The sequence below is a fragment of the Lissotriton vulgaris genome, chromosome 10 (assembly GCF_964263255.1).
Source record: "Lissotriton vulgaris chromosome 10, aLisVul1.2, whole genome shotgun sequence".
Lineage (NCBI taxonomy): Eukaryota > Metazoa > Chordata > Amphibia > Caudata > Salamandridae > Lissotriton > Lissotriton vulgaris.
Window position 1 is genome coordinate 852,132,700 of NC_141698.1, and position 25,773 is coordinate 852,158,472.

The following is a 25,773-nucleotide window of genomic DNA, read 5'->3' on the forward strand; positions in this document are numbered from 1 at the left end:
TATGAGCTGGGAAGAGGAACACCACATAGTCACTGGAGTACAGTATGGGTTTCGGGCCTGTAGATCTACAACTGATCAATGCCTGAACCTATACTTGCTGGTGACAAAATACACGTGGCCAACAAGGAAAAGGTTTATTTAGAACTAGCAGCCCGTCCCGACGTTGTCCGGGTATGAATTGCTGCCGGCCAGTAGTATATTGTTTTGTAGGATTTCGTTTTGATAGCATTTCTTATCTGTGACAGGCCTGTGAAACGCTCCGATTCACAGTGCACTGCTGATGCACTTAAGAGTGCGCGTTCAGTAGTGTGTAAACTCGAGTTTCCCTACTTTATTTTTTCTTTGCAATTTTATATAGCGCGAACTCGACAACATGGCATGAGCACAATTTCATTACAGAAGAACACATTCATTTGTGGTAGGCACGGGGAGACAAAGCGATTTGCCTGGAATCACAGTATGTTGAGCTGATGCAGAGATTCGAACGTAGCTCCCCAGCTCTAAAGTTCGCAATTCTAGAACTTGTGGCGGGAGGTGTATCTAAAAGTGTATGTCGGTGCTGGCCATCAATGAGAGAGACCTGTGCATTCTTCAAATGGGTGGTGAAAAGTATGTTGCTGGAGATGTGGGCCGCCGTGCCACCAATGTACTTACCGGGGGAGGGTAAACACCCATTATTCCGCAACTTTCTTTTCGCATACCATCACTCCGCATACTTTCATTACGAAAGTACCATGACTCCACAATGCCATTATAACGCATGGCATTACATTTTATATGCTTTTACCACGCATACATTTACAACGAAATTTGTTGTAAATGCATGAATGGTAAAAGCATGTTTTTTTATGTTTGGATATGGTACGTATGGGTATATATGTTTTGTATGTAAATGTATATGTAAATGTATGTAAATGTATAGGCATTTATATAGCGCACTACTTACCCGTAGGGTCCCAAGGCGCTTCGACCGCTGCGAAACCCTTCCTGGCTTCCCTGAGAGATGGTCCCTTAATGGGTATCTCCAGGGTGAGACCAGGCATCCCCGGCGGTCTGGTGGGGCCGTTAGTGAAGATGAGGCAAGCTAATGCCCAGAGTTGCCGAGTATGATCGCTGATCAGAGTGGGCACCGAGGCGAGAGAATTATCGAGTCCGCTGACCCTGGTCCAGAAACCTGCCGCGCCGGGAATCGAACCCTGGTCCCGGGCCGTCCTCTGCTCTCGGGTCTGCCGCCTCTAACCAGTGAGCCACACTACTTCACTACTTTGGGGTACTGAGGTATATGTTTTGGGGTGTTTGGGTATTTTAAGGGTTCAGATATAGTTTTGGGTTATGGGGTACAGGGGTAGGTTTAGGGATAGGTATGGGTTTTGGGGTACAGGGGTATTTTTAGGGTTCAGGGCTAGGTTTGGGTTTTGGGGTACAGGGGTATTTTTAGGTTTCAGGGGTAGGTTTGGGGGTACAGGGGTATTTTAAGGGTTCAGGGCTAGGTTACGGGGTACAGGGGTATTTTAGGTTTCAGGGGTAGGTTTGGATTTTGGGGTACAGTGGTATTTTTAGGGCTAGGTTTGGGTTTTGGGGTATAGGGGTATTTTTAGGGTTTAGGGATAGGTTTGGGTTTTGGGGTACAGGGTATATTTATAGGATTAAGATGGATTAGTGTTTAAGGGTGTTGGGATATTTTAAGGAGTAAGGGTGGGTTATGATTATGGGGTTCAGGGGTATTTAAAGGGAGCAGGGTGGGATTAGCACACAATATGAGACATGGCATGAAGGGCGGAACGTACCACACGCCCCCAGCGTTTGTCACGCCCCCAGCACACGCCCACAGCACAACGCAGACACGCCCACAAGGGACTACTTTGCTGGCACGGTTCTTTTACCTTTTAAATGTATATGGTGGGCGTCTGTATAGCCTATGTCCTTCTGCTGCAACTGCCCTTTCCAACGCTGTATTGGGTGTTGTGATTGGTGCTGTGGTTCCTGAGATTACCCGCCTCAAAGGTTTGGGCTCTCTCTTTATTATATTAGTATGGATTTATGGACATGGCCGCGAATTTCGACTGTGTGAATCAGGAGAAGCTGTGGGCCATAATGTTCAATTTAGGGGTAGACACTGACCTGATTAACATCTTGAGAGCCCTACACAGGAATACATCGGCTAAAGTGAGGTACAATTTGGAAGGAGATAACACCGAGCCTTTTCATTGTACTAGTGGGGTCAGACAGGGGTGTATCCTGGCCCCTTTCTTGTTTTCCCTGTCCATTAACGGCCTAGAACGATCCCTAACGAAATTAAATGTGGACTCACCCAGAATAGGAAGCAGAGCGATCCCTGTCCTGCTCTATGCAGACGATGCGGTCCTGCTGGCGCGCACACCACTCTGACTGCAGCGTCTCATTGATGGGTTTGTGGTCTTTATGAACGGTTTAGACTTAACTGCAAATCTGTGTAAATCGTATGTTATGGAAGTGGGCCCAAAAAGTGGGGGGAAAGTTTTTAACTATAAAATAGGTACTTTTAGTTTAGCGAAGGTTCAGACCTTCTCTTACCTGGGAATTTTATTTGATAAGGGCTTACATTTTAAACCACTGATTGAGGAACGATGTAACAAACTAGTCTCTAGCTCAGGGGCTATAGTGAATTTTGGCCTTAGATTGGGGCAATAGTCGCCAGAGGAGATGATGGTTTTATACAATTCGATCTGTTACTCAAAAGTGGCCTATGGGGCGGAACTGTGGGGGATGGTGGATGTGTCCAAACTCCAAATCGAGGAAAACAAATATATGAGAAGGCTCCTCAAAATCCCCCAGTGTGTTTCCTCTCTTATTATCCATGATGAACTGGGCTGTGATTTTTTAGTAGATAGTGTGGGGAGTAGGCCACTGATTGCATGGTTAAAGATTTGGGTCAACCCAGAAGCCAGTCTGACGAAACAGATTATTACAGACAGTATGGGAAGGGAGAAGGGAATGACTATGCCTTGGCTCGAATACGTCAAGGAAGGTTTGAAAAGCATCGGGTGTAAGGAACTGTTTCTGACACCGTCCTGTATAACAAAACAGGACCAGGTTAGAGTAAAGAAGATGTTTTTCACAAAAAAAACACTGCACGTGAAGTGAGGGATAGTAACAAACAATCAGTGATGGCACATGCCCTTGTAAGGTCCTGCATATGAATGGAGCCTTACCTGGCCCTTATACACAATGCCCATGATAGATTTTTATTAACGCGTTTTAGGCTCAACTTTTTACATCACCAGCTCGCTGAGCCGGCAGGTTTTACTAAATCACTCAGTTGAGTCAAAGGGTCCCTGCGGCTGCGATCAACGATTTCCGCTGGACACCCTTCACTTTGTATTGTTATGCTCATTTTATGTAATTCCCAGGAGTCGTTTTTTAATAAACCTGCTCAAAAAGGCCAATTTTAGACATGCAACAGAAGCTCTTTTATACTTACAAATGGCCAGAGATCATCTGACTCTATTTGCTGTGACAAATTTTTTAAGACAATCGGTTAAATTGAGGGACACGAGAGGAATTTGCTGAGCATACACCGCCACTCTGACAGAATGAAGGTGGGGCGAGTACCTGTATTATATATGGATTGTGTACTTAACAGGTCTTGTTTTTCCCCCAATGTAATTATTCTTGTTGTTTTTTTGTTTTTTCTTAATTGTTTATATCTGCACTTTTTTAATGTTCTTTTATGGTGTTAACTGAAAATGCTGAATAAAGAACCAAATGAAATGAACTGAAGAGTACAAAAAAGGTTAATATACTGCGGAGTATCGGTTTTCCGACAATTAGCTCTGATGCAAGACTCAGTATTTATAGGAACATGCTTATCCACATGAATGGGAGAGATTCATGTATTCTCTATTAAAGAGCGAGACCTCAGTTTATTAAAAATAAATAAACTAAAGCCTAACCCAAAGCTTATTCCAAATGTTCTTTCTGATTTCCAGCTCAGTAATCATGTTGTCCTGCCTAAAGATTTAAACATCCTAAATTTGGCTGTGGAGAGTATCTCATATTCTCTCAATATCAGTAAATGGTTAACATTATACTTGTCCAGGACAAGACTATTTATGAAGAGAGGGCAGTCATTTGCAGCTTTGGAACAATCAAATCAGAGTGCTGCACATTAATATCTGCTTGTGTGTGTTACTGCCATGTCTGTACATTCAGCGCATTCCAGGAAGAGCGGCAGTACACTTCACAATGATGGTGGCGGCAACGGCAACACTTTTGTCAGAATGTATTTTCTTTTTTTCATTGTGATTTCTCGTATAACACTTCTGAACCCAATGTGCAGGGTGTCATAGTTTTGTTTTGCATTATGCAAGTGTGCAGTGAATGTGAAGAAAAGCATAGATCACATAGTAGGAAAAACAGTACCATGTATGCGAACAAGGTAAAATCCGATTTGCAATACAGCGAATTAAGTAGGAAACGTAGCATAGTGTGGTGTATTTGAGAGATGTGACAGTCTAAGGGCAGGCTTAGTTTGTATAGAACTTGAGTTAATCTCAGTGACTTACTTTTGGAGTTTAAACAAGTTGTGCTGACTAGTTTCCAGAGCCTAGCAGGAGTTGTTTTTGACCATGTTTAAATTTAGCAAAGGATGGAGCTTTCTTTAGGCTGGTGAGAGGCAATGTGGAGAATGGGACATAGGTTCTCCAAGCAGTACACTTTGAATAGTCAATCAAGGTTCAATGTGGCGAGCCACTTTCCACCTTCAGAGCTGAACTTTTCCAGCTTTCTATTCATGATTCAAGTATGTGATCTTATGAAAGTTTCAATACAGCAAAAAATTTACTTTTTTTAGTTTTGTGTCTTCAACATTGACATTTTTATTGGCTGAAGCCAACCCTCCCACTTCTTTATTACATGCTCCTTCTATGCTTTGTATACTGTAATGCAATAAAAATCTTAAGTTCAGTAGCTGTGGGTGGAGTAGATAGCAGGGCACACCACCTCTTTTACAGGAAGTTGACCTATTAGTGGTGCTGCTAGTATTACTACCATGCAAGCATGCAAGGTAGTACTAATGTTGTCTAAAATGTACTAGGAATTCACAGTTTATCGTTAGGAGATTTTTCAAGTATGTGAATATGTGAGGTACAGCAACACTGGAGCCTTATAGTGTAATGGTAAGTAATTTATTTACCTCACACTTTCCAGTTAATCGAGGCACTAGGTACTGTTGCCCCTTTCTTAGTTCCTTTTTCTGTTGGGAGTGGGACTCCTCTTCATTATATTTGGTGACTACTATTGGATAATAATGTACAGCACTGGAAGATGTAGAGATCAATCTAGGTATATGAGCCCACACTATGCAAGTCATTCTGAAGAACATTCTAAGCTATTCAGAGGTGTTGGGTTCTGCTTCAATTCTTTCACTTTATGCGACCTACATTTCAGGAACAATAATCAGCTCTGTAATTCAATAGATTAAAAAACACACGTAGTATCTGGGAATGCTGTCAACTAACCGGATACTGCAAAGGCCAGTACAAATCGAGTGCTTTGAAGTCTGAGTGACATTATGCTGAACCTGGCTTGGTTGGTTATAGTAAAGGGTTTTAAATTAGTGCTGGCTTCCCATAGTTATAACTTGGTGAGTATGCTGTCTGGTGTAAGTCTCATTCTTCCAAGCAAAGCAATTGATATGGCTACATACAATCTCATATGGATGTTGCACATACAAGAATACATCTTTTGAAGCTAAACACAGCTAAGGATTTAGAATGTGTTACAGTACCTGATTTTGTACTAAATCATCAGACAAACCTGCCAAGACAGGTTTCTCTTTCATTCACAGACCTGTTACTCCACCCAGTTTGAATGAGCAGACTATAATAAAAGCGTATTACGCTGATAATTTTATTGACTTACTTATGGGTTGTTTATAGCTGACTAAAATAAAAACGTATTGCACTGATCATTTTATTGACTTACCTATGGGTTGTTTATAGCAATTCCCACCTTTGTCACACTAGTCCTCTGACTTGGCACTTCTTTTGTGGGAATAACTAGAGATATTGCTATTCAACATTCAAGAATGACAGTCAGAACAATACTTTCTCATGGCGGGACTGCAAAAGCAGAAACAAGTGTTCGGCCATATTGGGATTCAGCAACCTGACCTGTATGTCTGGGCTGCAGGCAACCTATAGGCTCTGGGAAAGTTTCTCCATTATCCAGAGCTCAAACTAGCATTGGATTCCTTCATAGTAGTAATGGCTAATGAAACTTTGAAGTCAGCAATAAGGGACAAGATAAAGAATATGTCATAAACGTGACTCTTGCTTCCACCAATATCTAAAAACATGCAAAAAGTGATGGATGGAATGCTTGAATTAATCTCAGCCACTGGTAATTACGCGGGCCCACATCCCAGTCCATCATTATTTTCCACACCATGCCACCTCAGTTTGGACACATCCATATGCAAATCAGTCTTGACCCTGCTCCAATGGGAGCAGGCCAGCCTACTTCAGGTACAAGAAGGAGCATGTGCAGTCCTTCAGGGCTCATCTCATGTCACAGACAGTATGTCTAGTCCTTTTCTGATATTCTGCAGGTCAAACAACTGTTCTAAGGATGTTGCCTTGTGGTGTCACATTTATGACTGGCAGTAGCAGTGGGTGCGGGTTATTCCTGGGTTCTCCCTAACCATTGGATTAAAAATTCCTGGAGGATATCTCTCATCTCTTATTTTTCTCTCCTCTTTATTTCATAGTTTATTCGAAGATTATCCATCAGTGTACAGTATCTTGTATCATCTAGTACATTGTATCGTACGCTTCTTAATATACCACTGGTGAAAATACTTCCTGTTCATTATTCTGTTGAAGCTGTTATGTATCTTTCCAGCTGATGTATTACATCAATTTTATATTTTTGTACACTTTATGCTGCTTCTTTGTGCTTTTTCCTATTGAAAATACCTAATGAAATCATTTGAAATGAAAAGTTCCTGGGGAAAACCCTACCCAATGTTTCAATAGCACCTGTTTGCCTTACCGCAGACAGACCCAACATGCCATGGGCCAGGGCAATGCCAAGATGGCTAAGTCTTCGGCCACAGTAAACCTGGGCTCTGGGGGCTGGGGTGTGTATGGAAGTTTCATAGGGAAATAACCAGTTTGAAGCAGGCCCTGGGACCGCGACAAAACAAGAGACAAGTCTAGTAAAAGAAAACAGGGTTCCTCAGTGACCAGACAAGAGATGCACAATAATTGTTAGCTCTTTGTGGTCCAACCCTCTCAAGAGTACACATGTTTTACATGTGCATCAGACAGACATGTCAGTCAAGATTTGATAATGCTGTGCCAACAAATCTGCCACATCCACTCACCCTGAATATTCTGCTGAGCTCAGAGGAGTCATTGCTGCTCATTCAAGTCGACTTGTCAATCAAACCCACCTATTGTGTAATTCCTGGGAGGAAGTTCACACTTCTGTCACACCTGCTGCTAACTAAATACAGGCTGGCGAGCTGTCCGAGGGTAATTTTAATTCCCCTCAGAAGGCTCAGACAGGGAAAAGGTAACTTTCTAAAAGTTAGTTGTCTTTAATATTTATTAAAATCTCACTGTACCGTTGTATTATATTTTTTATGTTCATTAAAAATAGTAGCCTAATTGTTTTTCCAGCTGGTCCTGTTTCTCTGGTAGCACTATTACTAGTATTATTTGTACTCGGGTTTACTACACAGGATTGCTAGGCCTGCCACATTGAAAATGGCATTTGGGGCTTTGTTACTATAGAGATATGGTAGCACTAATGTTCTGCATTGTCCACTTTAAATGCCAGGCCTCCTGCCTTGTGATCTACAAGGTTCTTATGAGGTGTCTTACTAGTATTTAAAAGAGAGATTGTTACCTACCAAAATTGTTATTTTGGCAGATTGTACTCCAGGGTAGGACTGGAGCCATGTTTTCAGTGCCACTGTAGTTGACTGCCCAATGTGTGCTGCATTCCACACGTGGTATTTAATTTTCCATATTTGGTTGTATTCATGCACCATAAACAATGACTTTATATGAAAGTTAAAAGTGCCAATCCGGTTTTAAGCTAATTTCAATATGTTTTAGAAGTCAGAGCACATACACGGGACACTGAATAGCAGTGCCTCTGTGTTAGAGCTCAAGATTGTTAGCAAGTGAGTCCAAAACAAAAAGTGAAACATTGGGATGACTACCAAATAAGGGATCACTCTGCAACATACAGTGTAATCAGCTTTTACAATTTTTTACAGGACATTGATTTGACCTGCTGTAGGATTACTCAGATGCATTAAATCCCACTCCTTTCCTGATACTGGCCCTGCATTCATCTCTATGAATCCCAAAAAATCAGGAACTATTTTGGCTCTGACCCCTGAGTAAAATTTTCCCCTCATAATTTTTCTTTGTAGTTCATTATTCTATTCAACAAATATATATTTGCATTCTCACCGATTTATACTCTTCTAAATTAGCAGTTTGTCACTGCACGTTTCCTGACTACACCATATGCTATATTCAATTATGTGTTATACTGAATTCAACAGAGCGATGAAATATAATTATATGCTTTTTTTCTCAATCACTATTTATTTGCTTCTCGAAGTATACTACTGATTTGCAACATATTCAAAATATTTTTGTAAAGTGGAACTATTATCTTAATATTTCAACAGTTGCCGGAGTGCCGGCTGCTCACAAGGAGTATTTTCTTTTTTAAATAGGCTTTTATTCCTTTTCGGAACACTACAGTCAGTTACAGGAGAGAGGCATAATGAAATGCATACATGAGTTCAGAGTAGCGTTCTATAGGAAACTGGAGCTGAAGAGACAAATATTCGTTGCCCCCCCCCCCATTTCACCATGGGCAACAATCATGACAACCCCGTCCAATGTGGGTCTAGTGGCATCCATGTCTGTGAAAGGCACTCCGGCTACCTAGGATATTCTGCCATTTTCACGGGCACCCCCTGCTCGGGTGCACCACTTTCTCGGCCTGTTGACGCTCGCCTATGTCCTTCTCCCAGTCGGAAATCCCAGGAGGTACAGGGTAACCCCATGCTCATGCCACATTCTGTTTAGCCGTCCTAGCCCCCACCTCCAACCATAACTTTGAGTATTTGGCCCAGCTAAGCTCCATGTGTATGTTCAGGACCCTGGGCATTACTCTTGTTACTCCCTCCCAGTAGTTCTGGATAACTGGGCAGGTCCATTGAATGTGAATAATGATGTCCTCCTGCCCGTATCATCTCAAGTAGTGACAGAAGTTTCTCCTCCCAATTATGTAAAACAGTGTTCTTGAGTAATAGGATCTGTCTAATATATACAGAGCTGTACCATTCTGATAAGCGTGGCTCAAATCCACCCGAGTGACTTACCGCACTCACCTATAATTACCATATAGGAAGTCAGCCGGACAGTGGAGAAGAATAAACAAAAGTCTTTATTAGGCCAAACAACACTCATATGAGAGGGCCCTGTCCGACCTCACTCCTAGGAGTGCGAACGAGAGGACTGACTCTCTGCCTCACAGCAATACATTATAATGCAATACAGTAACGAGGGGTACGCCCCTTGTGGAAAATCACCGAGCCTCAGACCAGTGTACAATGCTCTCATACAGCAGGCATCTGCACCTGCAAGGGATACATTATTATATCTACTCAAGGCCATGGAGCTAGGCTTAGGCGTCTCTGGCCATGAGAACATTACTGATAAAGAGACTTGTTAGTTTCGGCCACAGTAAGCTGAGAAACGAAAACTGCTGTCTTAGTACATTTCTGTATTCCTGCGGGAGGGGCATATGAGCGAGCAGGGCCCGCAGGCACAGAGGGTTTACACAAAATGGTGGCACACAGGCTAAGCTAAGAAACTAATATGGTCACACATACATTTGAATATAAGCAATGAGTGAGAATAGAAATTCAGCATAAGTGCATATACGAACTGCATTAGTTAGTCATATGATGCTAACTCGCACATCATCATAGGGTAATTAGGGCATCGAAAAGTGAATTCTATCAGACCCTCCTTTTAGCATCATTGGCTAACTATAGCCTCATTTATTTGCAAAAGGTAGTGCCGACATCCATTCTAGGGGCAGGACTTTATATCTTTAGTCTAGAACATCTTCTGCAATAAACATTAACCAACTTGCATCAGCAGGAATTTCAGTAATCATAGAAGTGGTATATTGACCAGGTAACTTCTTTTTAGGACGCATATTTGCAGCACACATTGAACAACATGGAGGGAGGCAATATATGCAAAGGCAGCAAGTCAGAATTACACTCACCACTCCGACCAAACCCATCAATATTTTCCAACCCCAGGAAGAGAAGGCACCCCAGAGCCACCCTTGTAGGGACCATGTCCCATTATCCTGATGTAGTTCAGTCGCCAATCTATGTAATTTCTGTACTGCCAAATTAACAGTCGGGGCGGAGTCAGGTATATAAACACAGCAAGACGTCCCGATGACGCGACAGGCCCCACCCCTATCAGCCAGTATGACGTCAAGAACCATCCTGTTCTGGATCGTAAATAATCTCATAGCCTGAATTTCAACAGATATATTAGTCGTAATGTCGGCTTCAGTCAGAACCACCTTTTCCATTACCCTAGACAGTCGTCTAATAGCCCTGCTGTTAAATATCGGACCCCAGAAAGGAAGCAAACCCTTAGAAAAATCAGTCCATTGTTGGTACGAAGTGTCTGTCTGATCGACGTCATCTACCTGAAGTTCCCTCCTTTTTCGCTGCTCTTGTGGCTGCTCCTGAGGACTGGGAAATCGACGATGAGTTTTGTGGTAATCGGAGGGAGCCACATACACAGGGGGAATCATATAGGCCAGGTAGCACACCCCACCCCAACCCTCAGGCAACCATAAGTATCCACTATCACCGCAAATGAAATAGATACTGGGTGGGGCAATCAAAGAGGGACTAACGGGCAAGCGTATTGAAGCAGTCACATTGCAGGAGCTATTACCAACTTTTATGGGACCCCTTCCCTCTATACAGAAAAATGGAGAAGGACCCACCACAGCCAAGGGTATCAGAGACTTGGAACTGTTGTTACTCTTCGGAGGGTGTCTGTAGGACAAAGTGGCATTCAATTTCAGGAAACTATCCCTCTGTCTGTCAGTATCATTTGGTGTCAGGAATCGACCCAACTTTTTCTCACAGGTCTCTATAAAAGTTTGATCAAAACGTCCATCAGTATATATTCGTCCAAGGGAAGATGAAGGCAGAGGGCGTACTCGCATTGTCATTTTCCACCCCCTATTCTGCAGGCGGGGAGTCAGGGAATCTGGCTGCTGAAAATATTTAACAAGACCTATAAGAGTATACCACCCCACACAACTATTCACTGGCGTCAAAGGGAGAGCGAGGAATCTATCTTTCTTATAGGCAGCAGAAGGTAAAAGCCCGCAAACCCAACAATCTGTCAAGTTGGTAGTGGCGTGTGCATGGTGCAAAGTCTTAATAAAAACATTGTCCTTGTAATTTTTCCGCATCATTCTTTCACCATAATCAACAGTAATCATATTATGTTCTGGAACAGCGGTGGGTGTGGGTGCGAATACATGAACGGGATAAGCTTTATCTAGGAAAAACAATATTCCAAGAGTCACTAGAAAGGCAATCAGAATGATAATTATAACCACTATCTTTCCCTTTCGGGGAAGGGCCAACCAGGGGGAATCAGGCTCAGGTCTCGGGGGAGCTGCAAAGGGCTGCTCCTCATCAGGAATGGGCCGCCCAAAGGGATACATTCTGAATAATCTTAGTACCAAAAATCAAAAATAAAAAATCACACTACTACTAAAAAAAATAGTCCCAGACAATCCTCAACCGGCCAGAGGGGTTCTTCAACCCTTAAAAAGGGATCTTCTCCCTGTGTCCTTCAAAGCCTCACAGGCAGGCTTTTACCGTCCATACCTTATTCCACCGATGTTGTTCAACAATTCAGAAACAAGGGGAGCACTTAATTCGGGCCCCGCACCACTCTATAGTCTCAGAGAACACAATCTTCGGCTAAACACCAGGGCTCTTATAAGTCCATCCCTACCACTAAATCTTCTTATTCAGGAAATCCACTAAGCCCTTCTTCCGATGTCTAGTCCATCATTTTCAGCACTGTTATTTGTTATTTCTTGTTCGGGGCCTCAAATTATAGCGAGTGCTCCCTGGCACTTCAGGATCCGTGAACAAAACAGGTGTATCTGTGGCAAACGCTGGACTTTCTGATGTCTCTTCACTAGTAGCAAGGGGAGTAGTAGAGCTCACTGAATTCTCTATTCCGCTACGCTCTTCTCCAATCAGTGAAGCATCCGAGAAAGGAGCATACCTCGGTATAGACTCGTGCTCTTGATCAGCGATGCCATCCTGGACCCATTTGTCAAAGGGTAACGGAAGCGGGACTCGCTTTACATGTGAGGCGTGTGTCCACGCTTTCCTGCCGTCGATCCGAAGCGCCGTGCGCGTGGTGAGGAGCACCTGACGCGGCTCTGACCACCTTGGCTCCAGGCAAGACTTCCGCTGGTATCGTCGCACCACAACCCAGTCCCCTGGGTGGATGGTGTGTCCAGGCCCCTCCGGCAACGGCTTCAGAGTGTCTGCTACCTGCTGATGAATAGAACGAAGATCTTTAGTCAAAGCATACAGATAATCTGTCAACAGAGGGTATGGTACTTCAGAGAAACATTTAGGTCTGGGCACTCCCCAGATATTGGCCGGACGGCCGAATACCACCTCATGGGGGGAGACGCCCATCTTTGCATTTACAGTGACTCTCGTTGAAAGCAAAGCTAAGGGAAGTGCGTCTGGCCAACGGAGACCTGTACTCTCGCATATCTTGGCCATTTTTAGCTTGAGCGTGCCGTTAAACCGTTCCACCAGTCCTGCTGCCTGAGGATGCAAGGCTGAGTGGAACTTCTGCGAAATGTGCAACCCTTTGCATATTTGTTTCACTAATTCAGCATTAAAAGACGTACCATTATCACTCCAGATCACCCTAGGTAATCCGAAACGGGAGATGTGAGAAGTTGGCCCGATATGCAGCGTTCGCTATTCTAGCGACCGCTATGTATCGTTCCAAACGACCCTTATGATGATTGGTTGTAAGTCAACCTATAGACCAGCTATCCTAGTAGCGTGGATACGAGCAGTCTAAGGCTAAAGACTCGAGAGGGCGTGTTAAGCCAGCTGTTTACCACACATGTACCCCTTGAACACCAAGTGAAAGGACACCACACAAGTGTTATGAAAATAAACAGGATATTTATTAAGATTCACAACAGCCCTGTACTCTTTATGAGGACAGGGTACTAAGCACAAACCAAATCTCTTAGGAAAATACTTCAAGTGCACAATTAAAACAAGTGTCCGAGGACACGGAAAGTTTAGAGGTCTCGGGCGGACCCGATAAGGCAAGTCGGAAGCGAGGGACTCAGGACCCTAGAGTAAAGAGGCTATGCAGGCACCGAAATGCCGAGTTACCTAGCCACGAGGGCTGCGGCTGCACAAGTCTTACAGGCGTCGGGGTCTTCGCTGACGAGCCAGGAGCCGGAAGAAAAGGAGTTGCTGGCCGGCGACCAGTGATGAATAGTTCGTAGAGATCCAAGCCTGGATCAGAGATCGTTGACACCTGAAAGCAGAGGGGACCAAGTTCGTACTACTAGCCAGTAGTCAGAGGGTACCAGGAGGGCACCGGTTGGCCTTCACCTCGACTAGGTGAGTGGGCGACGCTAGGCTCTGCAGTCTCACGGACCAGGAGGCGTTGTCGGCGACCCGGATGGAGGTGCGAGCTGTCCCACGAAGGATGATGCTGTCGGCGTCGCTGGGCCCAGGATTGGGGCAACAAGCCTTGGCAGATTTCAGGGCCGCGTGGTGGGCCTAAAATGGCGTCTTGAGGGGACCAGGAGGGTCCGGGGTGCTTCTCTCAAAGATAGAAGCAAAGGCCAGTCTGGAGCAACCAGACCAGCAGCGTTGGTTGTCGGATGTCGTCACAGGAGGGCACAAGCCAGCGGCTAGTGACCGGACAACGTGTTGAGCAGCGAGCAGAAGGGCCCCACGCAGATCGTGGAGATGCTGGGAGACTGCACTTCGGTGCTGGAGCGGCTCAGGGTCGGGGCTTCTCGGACCCCAGAGCACTCACCAGGGAATTACTTCGATGGTCGTGCTGGTTAAGAGCGTGCAGGTTTTGATGATGGCCGGTCCCTCGAGGTTTCGTCGCACCCACAGATCACAGCTGGGCTGATGACGTGGGTAGAGGTCAGAGGTGCCAGGGAAGCCGGTTCTCGTCGAGCTGGGCCGTCGGATTCCTTGAGGAAGGACTTGCAGCAAACCGCAGAGTTCTTAGATGGTGCCCGCTGATGCAGGGTGACTACTCCTTAGTCACAAGGGAGAAATCTTGAGAAGAGTCTCGAATGTCCTTTCGTAGAAAGTAGTTCTTGATTCAAAGATGATCTAATTTGGAAGGGTCCCCGCTCCGGCCTTTATCCTAAAGAAAGGGGTGGGTACATGACTAGGTCCTGCCCTAAGGGTGGGACCAGGAAGGGGGGTAGTTACACCCCTCTCCCCTGCCGGACTTTCCCCAGGCCAGGGCTGGCGCCCCTGGAACTGGTTCTGACCGGCAGATGCGTAGTGAGCACCGGGGTGCCACTCCGCAGTCACCTTCTCGCAAAAGCCCTACCTACCCAGAATACACAAACCCTGTCTGGGACGGTGCGAACACCGCCCTTGACAGGAAACCCTTTGTCCAAGCGCTCCTCGCTGGAAGGACTCCCAGCAGCAGGAGGTCAGACTCGTGTCTGTGGTGGCAGCGTCCATTTTGTGGAGCTGAGGCTTTAGTTAACTTTAACCGGGGTTCACAGTTACGTACATGTCGTGTCCCTCTAGAAGGGCGGAATGCTAACCTCGTCGCCAGAATTGGTGAGGGGGCAGCATCCCGATTCGTATGACACCTTACTCGACATGTCTTGATAACGCGACACCGAAGTTACCGATGTGGTACACGTTATCATGGAACAGCCATTGGATCTTTGTTCCGCAAGCTGCAACCGGGCTCGGCTCGGGCCAGAACCTAGTTCACACGAGCCCACGCACTCTGCCTTCAGGATTGTCAAGGCCTGCCATAGGAGTGACTGATAGGAACTCGGGCGTCCATTGTACGGTTAGATATAGGGCTACTATACCTAAAGCAAAGGGTGGTTACACGGCTTTGCCCCAGCTGTCATGCAGCCAGTTGTGTCAAATTTAGGAGGCCAGCCAGTGGTGGCATAATACATGCTGCAGCCCCTGGCGGCCCTGGGTACACCTATGCCCTGCGTTACGGGGTCTGATAAGGTGGCCCAGTACCAATTGGTAAATGCACCTAGGGTACATGTCGTAATTTAGAAAGAGAACAGCCAGGCTGTGGGTCTGATTGGCAGGCCCACAGCCAGAGAAAGTCGTAAACCAGTGAAACAAAAGCAAAAAATCTGGGTGATCATGGGATTGCAGACCCTACTCTCCTACAGGAGAAATACTCTTTTATCAACATTTTAGCAGTAGAAATGGCTGTACAATCCTTCGTAGCGTACGCCTCCACCCACCTACTAAAAGCACATACGACTACCAGGACGTACTTCAAGTTATTGACCCTTTCCATTTCGATGTAATCCATCTGGATCACCTCGAAAGGGAAAGAGGGGGGTGCGAAATTTCCAGTTGGGACGGGAGTACCTTTTCCAGGATTATGTCTCAAACACACCATGCACTGACGAACCAAATTAATGGCCATTTTAGAGATATTTTTATTACTCCACACCGGGTCTAACAGCTTACAGATGCCCTTGGCGCTCACATGGGCAGGCCCATGCGCCATCGTCACTACTGGAAGAACATACGCATTCGGTAGCAACCATCGTCTCTTGTCTGTCGTGTCTGTCCAACATTCATCCGCATCCAGTCGTCCCTGCCCATCCTTCCATGCTCTCAATTCCTCGTCTGTCGCTTTTCCTTGTATGTTCTTGACACTCTGTACAGTGTCTGCAAACATATGAACATCTGGGACCCATCTAGCTGGCCCTGCCACAAACATCCGTGGTAATTTTTCTCTAGCAGTTTCCTTTGCTGTCTCATCAGCAAAAGCATTGCCTCTTCCCACATCATCCACTATTGTCTTGTGTGCGCTACATTTTATCACAGCGAGTCTTTTAGGTAGTGTCAGTGCCGTTAGCAGTCGTAATATCAGTGGACCATGTTGTATTCGTTGGCCATGGGAAGTCAAAAATCCCCGTTCTGCCCAAAGTCGCCCATAATTATGAGCCACGCCAAAGGCGTATTGGCTATCAGTGTAAATGTTCACATCTAGCCCCTCACTCAACTCACATGCTCTCAGTAAGGCAATAATCTCAGCAGCCTGGGCAGAATTGTAAGGTATTCTAGAAGTCTCCACCACCGTCTGTAATGTTGTTATTGCATATGCTGCTGTCGATGTACCGTCTGGTAATTTAAAACAGGATCCATCAACATACAATTCCCCATCTGGTTCCTCCAAGGGCCTGTCTGTCAGATCCACCCTCCCCTTTGTCTCCTCTTCAGTCCTGTACAGACAGTCATGTATGTCATCGTCTTTTGTATCTGTGTCTGTAGGGATAGGTAACAAGGTGGCGGGGTTCAGTGTAGCACACCTTTTAATCGTTACATGGGGTGCAAAAAGAGTCATCTCGTAACCCGTCAGACGAGCACTTGTTAAATGCTGCGTCTGTGTCCTGTTCAGCAAAATGTCCACAGCATGCGGTACCATTACTGTGAGGTCTGATCCCAGCACGAGCCCTGCCGATTGTCTTATAGAGACCGCAGCAGCCGCCGTGGCTCTCAGACAGCTCGGCAGCGCTCTTGCCACATTATCGAGCATTGCAGAGAAGTACGCACACGGTCTCTGCTTCCCCCCAAAACACTGAGTTAAGACAGACAACGCGCAACCTTCCGCCTCGTGCACGTAAAGAACAAAAGGCTTCTGGTAATCAGGTGTTCCAAGAACTGGCGCAGAACACAAAGACGTTTTTAGTGACTCAAACGCTTCTTGACATGCAGGGGTCCAGGGTAGGGGCTCGCGCACTTCTTTGGTAGTCAGATACAATAGGGGTTTTGTTAGTAACGCATAGTTAGGTATCCACTGACGACAATACGATGTTATGCCTAAGAACGCGCGCACCTCTCGCTGCGTGTTAGGGACCTGCATGTTAGTGATCGCCTTTATGCGCTCTGGCGTCAATCTCCTCCCCACTTTCGAAAGGAGGTGACCGAGATAGGTGACCTCCGTTCGACAGTATTGAAATTTTGGAAGGGACACTTTATGCCCCCTCGCAGCCAAATGATGGAGTAATTTCACAGTAGCATCCCGACAACCCTGTTCGTCATCCGATGCTATTAGGATATCATCCACATACTGCAACATGACGTTGCCAGGTGGAAGTTCCAGCTCATCCAATTGTGCCTTCAGCGCTTGACTATAGATACTCGGACTCTCAGTGTACCCCTGAGGAATTCTTTTAAAGCGGAAGCTTCGGCCAGCCAATGAGAATCCGAAGAGGTATCTGCTCTCTTCATGTACTGGTATACTGAAGAAAGCATTTTTCAAATCTAGGACAGAGAAATATTTAGCCGAAGGGGGTATCATTGTCAATATTGTTGTAATGTCCGAGACCACCGGGTACTGTGGCTCCACTACCCTATTTACATGTCGCAAATCAATCACAAATCTATAAACATCAGGAATATTATCAGTAGCTTCGGGTGACCGTCTTTTGAGGATAGGTAAAATAGGGCTGTTGCATATATTCGAATCAGTCTCTTCCACTACACCAGACCGTATTAAATCTTGTATTATTTGCAACAGGGCCTTCTCCCCCTCCCTAGGAATCCTGTACTGTGGAACTCGGGGCAATTTCGCTCCCACCTTCACTCTTATTGTCACCGGAGCAATGTCCATTTTACCTACTTCCGTATCATTGACAGCCCACAGGCTGTCGGGTATACCTTGGAATTCAGGTGGTAATGGATCGTCTTTCGAAAAACACTGGAATGGACGAGCAACGTTCGGGCCCAGAGTAAGGTACACGCCGTCTGGAGAACAATAGATGGTGGCGTGCAACCTTTTTAATAAATCTAGGCCCAACAAATTTTCCCCACAATTGGATGTCAATAGAAACGGTGAATCAACAGTAAAAGGGCCAATCGTCAACGTGAGAGGTTTAGAAATGGGGCTAATCACCGGAGTTCCTGCAAAACCCATGGAGATGTTATTCTTGCCAGACAGAGCCGCCCCTGGGACCCGAGAACGAGCCACTGAACTTTTCATTGCACCCGTATCCACTAGAAATTTCTGTTGAGACCCCATTAAGTCAGCTTCGACATAAGGTCCCCTCTGATCAACTTCCATAAGTACTGGTCCCATGCTCTGTCCTACGCTGTCCTAGTTGTGGGAGAACCCTGTCAAATCGTCCACTGAGTAATCCTCGTTGTAGTACTGACCACCGCCCCTCTGCGACTGTTGTCTGTCTGCCCCGTTGTCAAAGTAATTGCCTCCCGGTCTCCCGCCTCCTTCTGATCGCGCAGCCTGTCTCCCAAAATCACTACTACCTCGTCCTCGTCCTCGTCCGGGGCCGGCACCTGACTGGAGCAGTGGGCAATCTCGCCACCAATGCCCTTCCTGCTTACACTTGGCGCACTGATTCGGTCCCAGCCTTTCCCTACTCTCACCTTTCCCAAAGCCGCCCCCCCGACTCGGCGCTGCACCTCTCCCCCTTCCTCTAGCCACTTGCTGTAACAAAACTCTCGTCTTCAAATCCTTAGCCTTCTTTTCCTGCTTGTCCTTACTCTCATTTTCCCTGTGTTCATAATACTGTGCCATACTGAGGATACCTGAAGGAGAGGACGTTGTCCATGTACTCTCCGACGCTTGCAATCTAGCGGATATTTCGGGCAATAAGTTTGTAACAAACCTATTAACAAAAAGCCGCAATCCGCCATCTTGTGACACATCCTGTCCACTGTAATCCATAAACGTCTCCTCAAACCTCGTAAAGAAATCTGAGACCGCTTCATCCTTTTTCTGCTTACAAGCCGTCAACTTGTCCCAATCTACCTTTTTCGGGGGGATGAGGGAGTGCATATACTTTATTATGCGCCCTGGCAAAGCTAATATTTCAGCCTTCGGCTTCTCTCCTGGCTTACGCTCCTTATCCCAATCCTGCAACTCCTGCCATGTACCTCCCAGCTCCTCCGTATGATCCGCACCTTTCACTTGCCGCCACACATCAACCGGGACCAAAAGCCCGAAAAACAATTCAACATCAGCCAACGTCATCACAGTAGAAGACGCCGCTTCCGTAAGCTCTTTGTAATAGGCAGTCGGATTCTTTCTAGAATCCGGTAGCTGGGCCTTCAATGACAACACCTCACTTCTCTTCCATGGTGTATACACCCATTGCTCCTGAAAATGTGCATCAATTCTGTTCCTGGTAACAGCCTTCGTTACCGGGTCTAACAACTCGGGGACCTCGGGGTGAAAAATAGGGTGCACCTCGCGCATTGGGTGGAGACCTGGGAAGTGGGGTGTACCAGCAGAGGGTAATTCATTCCTGTATTGCAATAGCGTACGCAGACTACTCATCACTTCTTTCACCCCTGTGTTCGTTCTATATGCTCCAGCCTGTATATCCCGTAAAACCGCCGGAGCCACACCTCCATATCCCTGCTCCCATAGCGGTATCAATACATTGGACATGTGCCACAAAGCGTGCTGCTGCATCAAGGGCTCAAAATCTTTCATAGTGGACCAAATATCTTCGAACGAATAAATATTATTCCTGGCCCACTGACATGCCTGATTAGCCACCATACTCTTTTCATCTAAACCAACCGTAGAACGCGTAAGCAACTTCCGTACCTGCGAGAGTAATCCGCTACCTGCGCCTCGACTCGGCGTTAGCATCTCCTGACTGGGGGTGGTACTAGCTGAAACAGTAGGGAGTGCTAAAGAAAATGGTGAGGGTGCAGGTGAAGTGGTCTGGAGTAGAGAAACGAGGGGTGTCGAGGGCGAGGATAGTTGGGGGGCACTTGCTGAAGGACCCGGAACGGCACTACTAGGGGCCGAAAGTGGCAAAGAGGGGTACAAGGGCTGTGGGGCATAAGGGGGAGGGGGTCGGGTATTCAAAATGTCCTCCATCTCATCTGGGTCGTCCTCTCGCACTACATAACTTTTATTTTCTTTCAACCTACAAAGTCTATCTGCGCGCTCCATACGTAGCGCATTCTCATTCCCCACCTGTTCCCTCGCCTTCTGCGCCATAGTCTGGGTGGATTTTTTATAAGCCTCTTTCTCATCTCTCAGCTTGCGCTTCCTGGCCTCTTTCTGCCACACTCGCAAAGAATCAAACATACTCTGACGGCTACGCCTAGCAAACAGTTTGTCTTGCAAATAATCCAACTTAGCTTCATCAAAAGAACCCGTCAAAGGCCATTGTAGATCCACATTATCAGCAGTGTACCGATGCCACAAAGTACCAAACAAAATCGGGACCAGTCCATGTTTGACATACATATCAAAACTCGGTGTCCCTTCAGGGGGTGCAGGTTGGCTCTCGGCCAGTCTAGTATCTGAGGGTCGACAACAGCATCCAAAACATCGTAACTTGCTAAAACACGGCATCTTTACTTTGATGTAAAAGTAGCACTTCTCCACAAACTACGTTACCTTGAATCACAAAACTCGAGCTCGTTCACACACACATCTAGACATACATCGGAAAAACCCACACATACACAAATACAATATCTTCAAACACGTGTTACCAAATGGGAAAAGGCCCGTCGACCAAGTCCTGGGGAACCTGGACTCTACCGCAGACCGAACAGTACGCTAACTGTTCTGAGGACGGGGAACAGATCCGCCACCCATGCGGCACTATGGATCACTGCGCGCTTTACCGCGGGAAACCCAGATCTCACCTCCACTGAACCACCACACTAGGAGTTCAGGGTAAGTACCGGAGTCTACCCACAATGAGCCACGCCTTCACCACAGTACCATTCGGTCGGATCGCTACAAACAATTACCTCTAAATGCATCCCCAACCTCGTCAAGTCTGTCAGAGCACCAACTCGTACTCTGAGTTCCCCGGAGCACACTAGCCCCAGGAGCACACCGGCTCCTCAAACCATCGGAGACACTCTAGTCTCCCGGAACACTCCCGTTCTTGCAACAATCACAGGTGGACCACTCACCTTCCGTAGGCGGCACCGACCTCTACCGTTCTCCACCTCCGGCTGCCAAGACCAACACGGTCAGCTTCAAGTTCCGCCTTCTGGACCCCGGCGTAAGATCCGAACCGGGACCTCTCCCGATCAGCAGGGTGGGGCAGCGCTGCGAGAACCAAGCTCGGCATCAGATGGGTACCCGGGCCCACCGTGCCGACCAGCGGGTCCCCGGTCTTCTGCTACCCACTTACGGGTGAGAAAGATCCTTATCGCGGGGTCCCTATTCGGGCGCCATCTGATAAGCGTGGCTCAAATCCACCCGAGTGACTTACCGCACTCACCTATAATTACCATATAGGAAGTCAGCCGGACAGTGGAGAAGAATAAACAAAAGTCTTTATTAGGCCAAACAACACTCATATGAGAGGGCCCTGTCCGACCTCACTCCTAGGAGTGCGAACGAGAGGACTGTCTCTCTGCCTCACAGCAATACATTATAATGCAATACAGTAACGAGGGGTACGCCCCTTGTGGAAAATCACCGAGCCTCAGACCAGTGTACAATGCTCTCATACAGCAGGCATCTGCACCTGCAAGGGATACATTATTATCTCTACTCAAGGCCATGGAGCTAGGCTTCGGCGTCTCTGGGCATGAGAACATTACTGATAAAGAGACTTGTTAGTTTCGGCCACAGTAAGCTGAGAAACGAAAACTGCTGTCTTAGTACATTTCTGTATTCCTGCGGGAGGGGCATATGAGCGAGCAGGGCCCGCAGGCACAGAGGGTTTACACAAAATGGTGGCACACAGGCTAAGCTAAGAAACTAATATGGTCACACATACATTTGAATATAAGCAATGAGTGAGAATAGAAATTCAGCATAAGTGCATATACGAACTGCATTAGTTAGTCATATGATGCTAACTCGCACATCATCATAGGGTAATTAGGGCATCGAAAAGTGAATTCTATCAATTCAAACCCCTACTCGTATTGCAAGGACACATTGGCCCTGCAGGGCCTCTCCCCACTCATCATATTCTAGCTCTCCCAGGTCAGTCATCCACTTGTCTCTTAAGGTGCCCAGAGTGTCAGGTGCGTTGTTCATTATCTTTTTGTAAGGGAGATGGCTTTATCCGTCATAGGATCTAGAAAAAGTATATCCTCTAACTGTGATGGCTCCGCTAGTTGCTTCTCCCCTGATACATGTACCCTAAGGGTATGTACCACCTGTAGATAGCAGTACCGCTCTACATTTGCCAGGCTATACTCCATGTAGTGCCTCAAATGTCAAGAGAGTAGACTCTCTCCAAGTTTCCCAGGTATTCTGTGGCGCTGTTTGACAAATCTTAATGAGACTTTTCAAAAACAGATTCATCTACCTCAGCTCCTTCCTGGAAAGTTTTGGCCTTATCCATCAAGCAAGGGCCAAGAACAAGGGAGATCCCAAAATGTGTTTTCCCCATGTACTTTGGTAAAATTGAACAGCAATACAGAAAAGGCAGGTTAAAAGATAAGGACATGATTGGCTGCCACATCATCAGCAAATATGTTGTGGCAGGCATTTTAGCACTCAGGGATTTTAGTCCGCATGTCCTGAAGAAATAGAAAAAACTGTGGGGTGCAAGGTAGGGACCCCTTAGGCTTGGTAGGGGAACCCAGGGGGGCTAAAACATTTTTTTTAAACATTACTGTTTAAATATTTTTTTTAAAAGGGTGGGCTCTCACACTTTTATTTTGAAATCCATTAAAAGGTCCAGTGGACCCTAACCCCCAGTGCTGCTTTCATTATTTTGGGGCAGGGGTGTGCAGCCCCATTCCCTTAGCCATTTAAAGGTCCTTGGGGTCCCCATCTCCCTCTGCTAATATCATTATTTTAGGGAGAGGGCATAGTGACCCCTTATCTGAGTCATCAAATGGCCCTGGGGACCCCATCCCCTGGGGCCTGATGTGTAAGTTGGTGAGGTGGGCTTGGGCCGCCCCTACAAGAGACATAAGACAGCCTCATGGATCCCATCCCATATGGCCCTAAGAGAGCTAGTGTCCCAGTGACCACATCTCCCGGGATACTGACTTGTTCCTTGTAAAAGGGAGTGCAGGCAGGAAGTATATATCTAAATCTCTGCCGGCACACTCTCGGGTGGGTAACATAGCTTTGCTCTCGCCTAGCGGTAGCAGAAACAAAAGCTGCTCCAGTCGGGCGGGAGCAAACCAATGGAACCGATACCCACTGGCACCTGGGATGGGTGCTGGCCATGTGCCCCCCTCTCCAGCAGTCAATTACTGAAAAACGGGGCGCCCGCTCACAAACAAAATGTGTGGCTGGCTCCTGCAGCAGCCCCATACCTTGGGGGCTGCATGCAGGGCGCTGACGGCAGACTGGGGCTTTGCCAGTGCCCCCTAACAAAAAGCAGCATTGAGTGTCCCTAATGCGACTAGGACACCCACAAAAAACATAATCACCCCCCAAAAAATTGAAAGAATAATAAATGAGCAGCTAGAGCTGCTCAATTGTTAATCACTGTTACTGTGAAGGAGCGCCCCATAATGCACTTCATGGGCTAACTCGAAAATATTTTGGTTCATGATGGTGCCCTAATGTGGCCAGGGGCACCACTATCATGTTATTCAAGTTTTCTGGGGGAGGGGCTGCAGAGAGATCTGTGAAGAGCCAGGTGCAGTCTAAATGGTCAGGAAACAAACAGTATCATGGTGGATGTTGTGGTAGATAAAACTGGTTACAAGATATCTTCTGAAGAGCCTCTGATAGTGCTCATAGCTCGCTATGCTTGAGGGAAGGCTTCTACTTCTGCCCTGTTGAAAGAAGTTCCCATGAAGGTTATTAGTCAAGCTGCTACCTGACTTTCTGACACTCCATCTCAGAACAATCCTGTTGGGATATCCACAATCTTCCTTGTGTTTGTAAGCTATTCTTTCTCCTCAGCCTTTCTCCTCTTAGTAACCGCTGTAAGAGTGGTACAGACGTATTCATGAGAAGAACAAGAAACTTGTCTTTGGTAATTTTTTTCCCTTCCGCCTGCCTTGTTTGAATGACTTTAGGCGGTAGTGTACGTATTTCCGTTTGGTCATTTATCTTTGTGGACCAAATGACAACGATGCCTTAAAATTATTCTATAATAAGAATATTCACCAACAGTAAAGTCTCACTCATCCACGCCCAAAGTCATAACTCAGATATGATGCCCGTGATAGGTACTACTGCCTACATTTTCCAGGTCCACTCTGGCACAAGGAAATGTTCACATCAGCAATGTATAGGATAATATGTATCCACTGGATAGGACATGCTATATGATAGGTGACCTTGTGCTTGTAAAGGCCAGAGTCAGATGATTCATCACTACTATACAGTTACTGTTTTCTTTGTCTGTTTAGAAACAAGAAAAATAATATGTATTTTTATAAAACACGGAATACAACTTCAAAGGTGCTTGTATATACCTATGTGTTTTCCTTTTCACTCATCGCTTTATTGTCAATTGATGAATTACCTTTTCTGGGAGACAGCAGTCGAGAGAGCAGGTATACCACGGGGAGTCGCAAGTGCTTAAAGAGACACCACGTGAAGTGAACCCGCGCTGTCCTCACCGAAGGGGCGAGTCTATTTCACCCGTTAATTTTTTTGTATATTCCTGCAAATTGCAGTGAATAACCACGGCTACTGACCGTGAAACCATCAAATAAGATATTTTTTCACATGTAGAGCCTCACGGGAGGGTGCGCCTTAGCACACGTACACCACCGGAGGACTTTTTTGATATGTCCTGACGAATGCTGAGCAATTGCATTAAAACCAGCAGAAACATGTTGACCATTTTTTATATTTAAAGGACTCAGGTTCCCTAGCACAGAACCTTGGTAGTCCGTCCACTATGTTTTTAATCCAATGCAGGTTGGCCATTATTAAAGACTTTTGTAAAGGCTACAATCTCGCATTTTTTAAATTCTGCACACAGTTATACTCACATTCTAATTTGGGCACTGTTGCACTCACCACATCCCGCTCCGCTGTAATCAGGCGATGTAGCATGCTGGGGGGGTATTCGGCCACCCCAGCGGGGACCCAATGATGAAGCATGTCACCAACTAGTGATGAGTGAGGGTCCTTCATAAAAAAGAAAGATTTTTCCTTCCCTCCTGCAAAATACTTGGGATATTAGTTCCCTTGGGAGGTGTCCTCCTCAAAGGGGGTTTTGGTTCCTTAAGGGGAGATAGAGACAAAGTACTTCATGCTTGTGCATGTGGGTGTGTGTATGACGTTTTGTGCACACATTTATATGTACAGTATAGAGACACAAAAATAGACACCACAATATAAATTCTTTTGAGCACATTTTGTTTAATTAGCTTTTCACTTAGTCACTCCTCTGTTGTTGTTCATTACCTTTGCAAACAGGTTTTGAAGACTTGCCGGGGTTGGAGGCCAAGGATTATGTCACACTTTCCGTCATAAGTAGATACCTTGACTTTAAAGTGAGTAT

At 46.1% G+C, this 25,773-nt stretch overlaps 1 protein-coding gene across 1 annotated transcript in view; it reads left to right on the forward strand.

Moving 5' to 3' along the window:
• Window positions 1-25,773, forward strand: part of CFAP69 (cilia and flagella associated protein 69) — a 552,009-nt gene that overhangs the window by 410,222 nt on the left and 116,014 nt on the right. Inside the window, exon 19 of the mRNA XM_086941791.1 lies at window positions 25,689-25,765. Coding sequence (XP_086797917.1) covers window positions 25,689-25,765 — 77 coding nt within the window. The remainder of the gene's footprint in view (window positions 1-25,688; window positions 25,766-25,773) is intronic.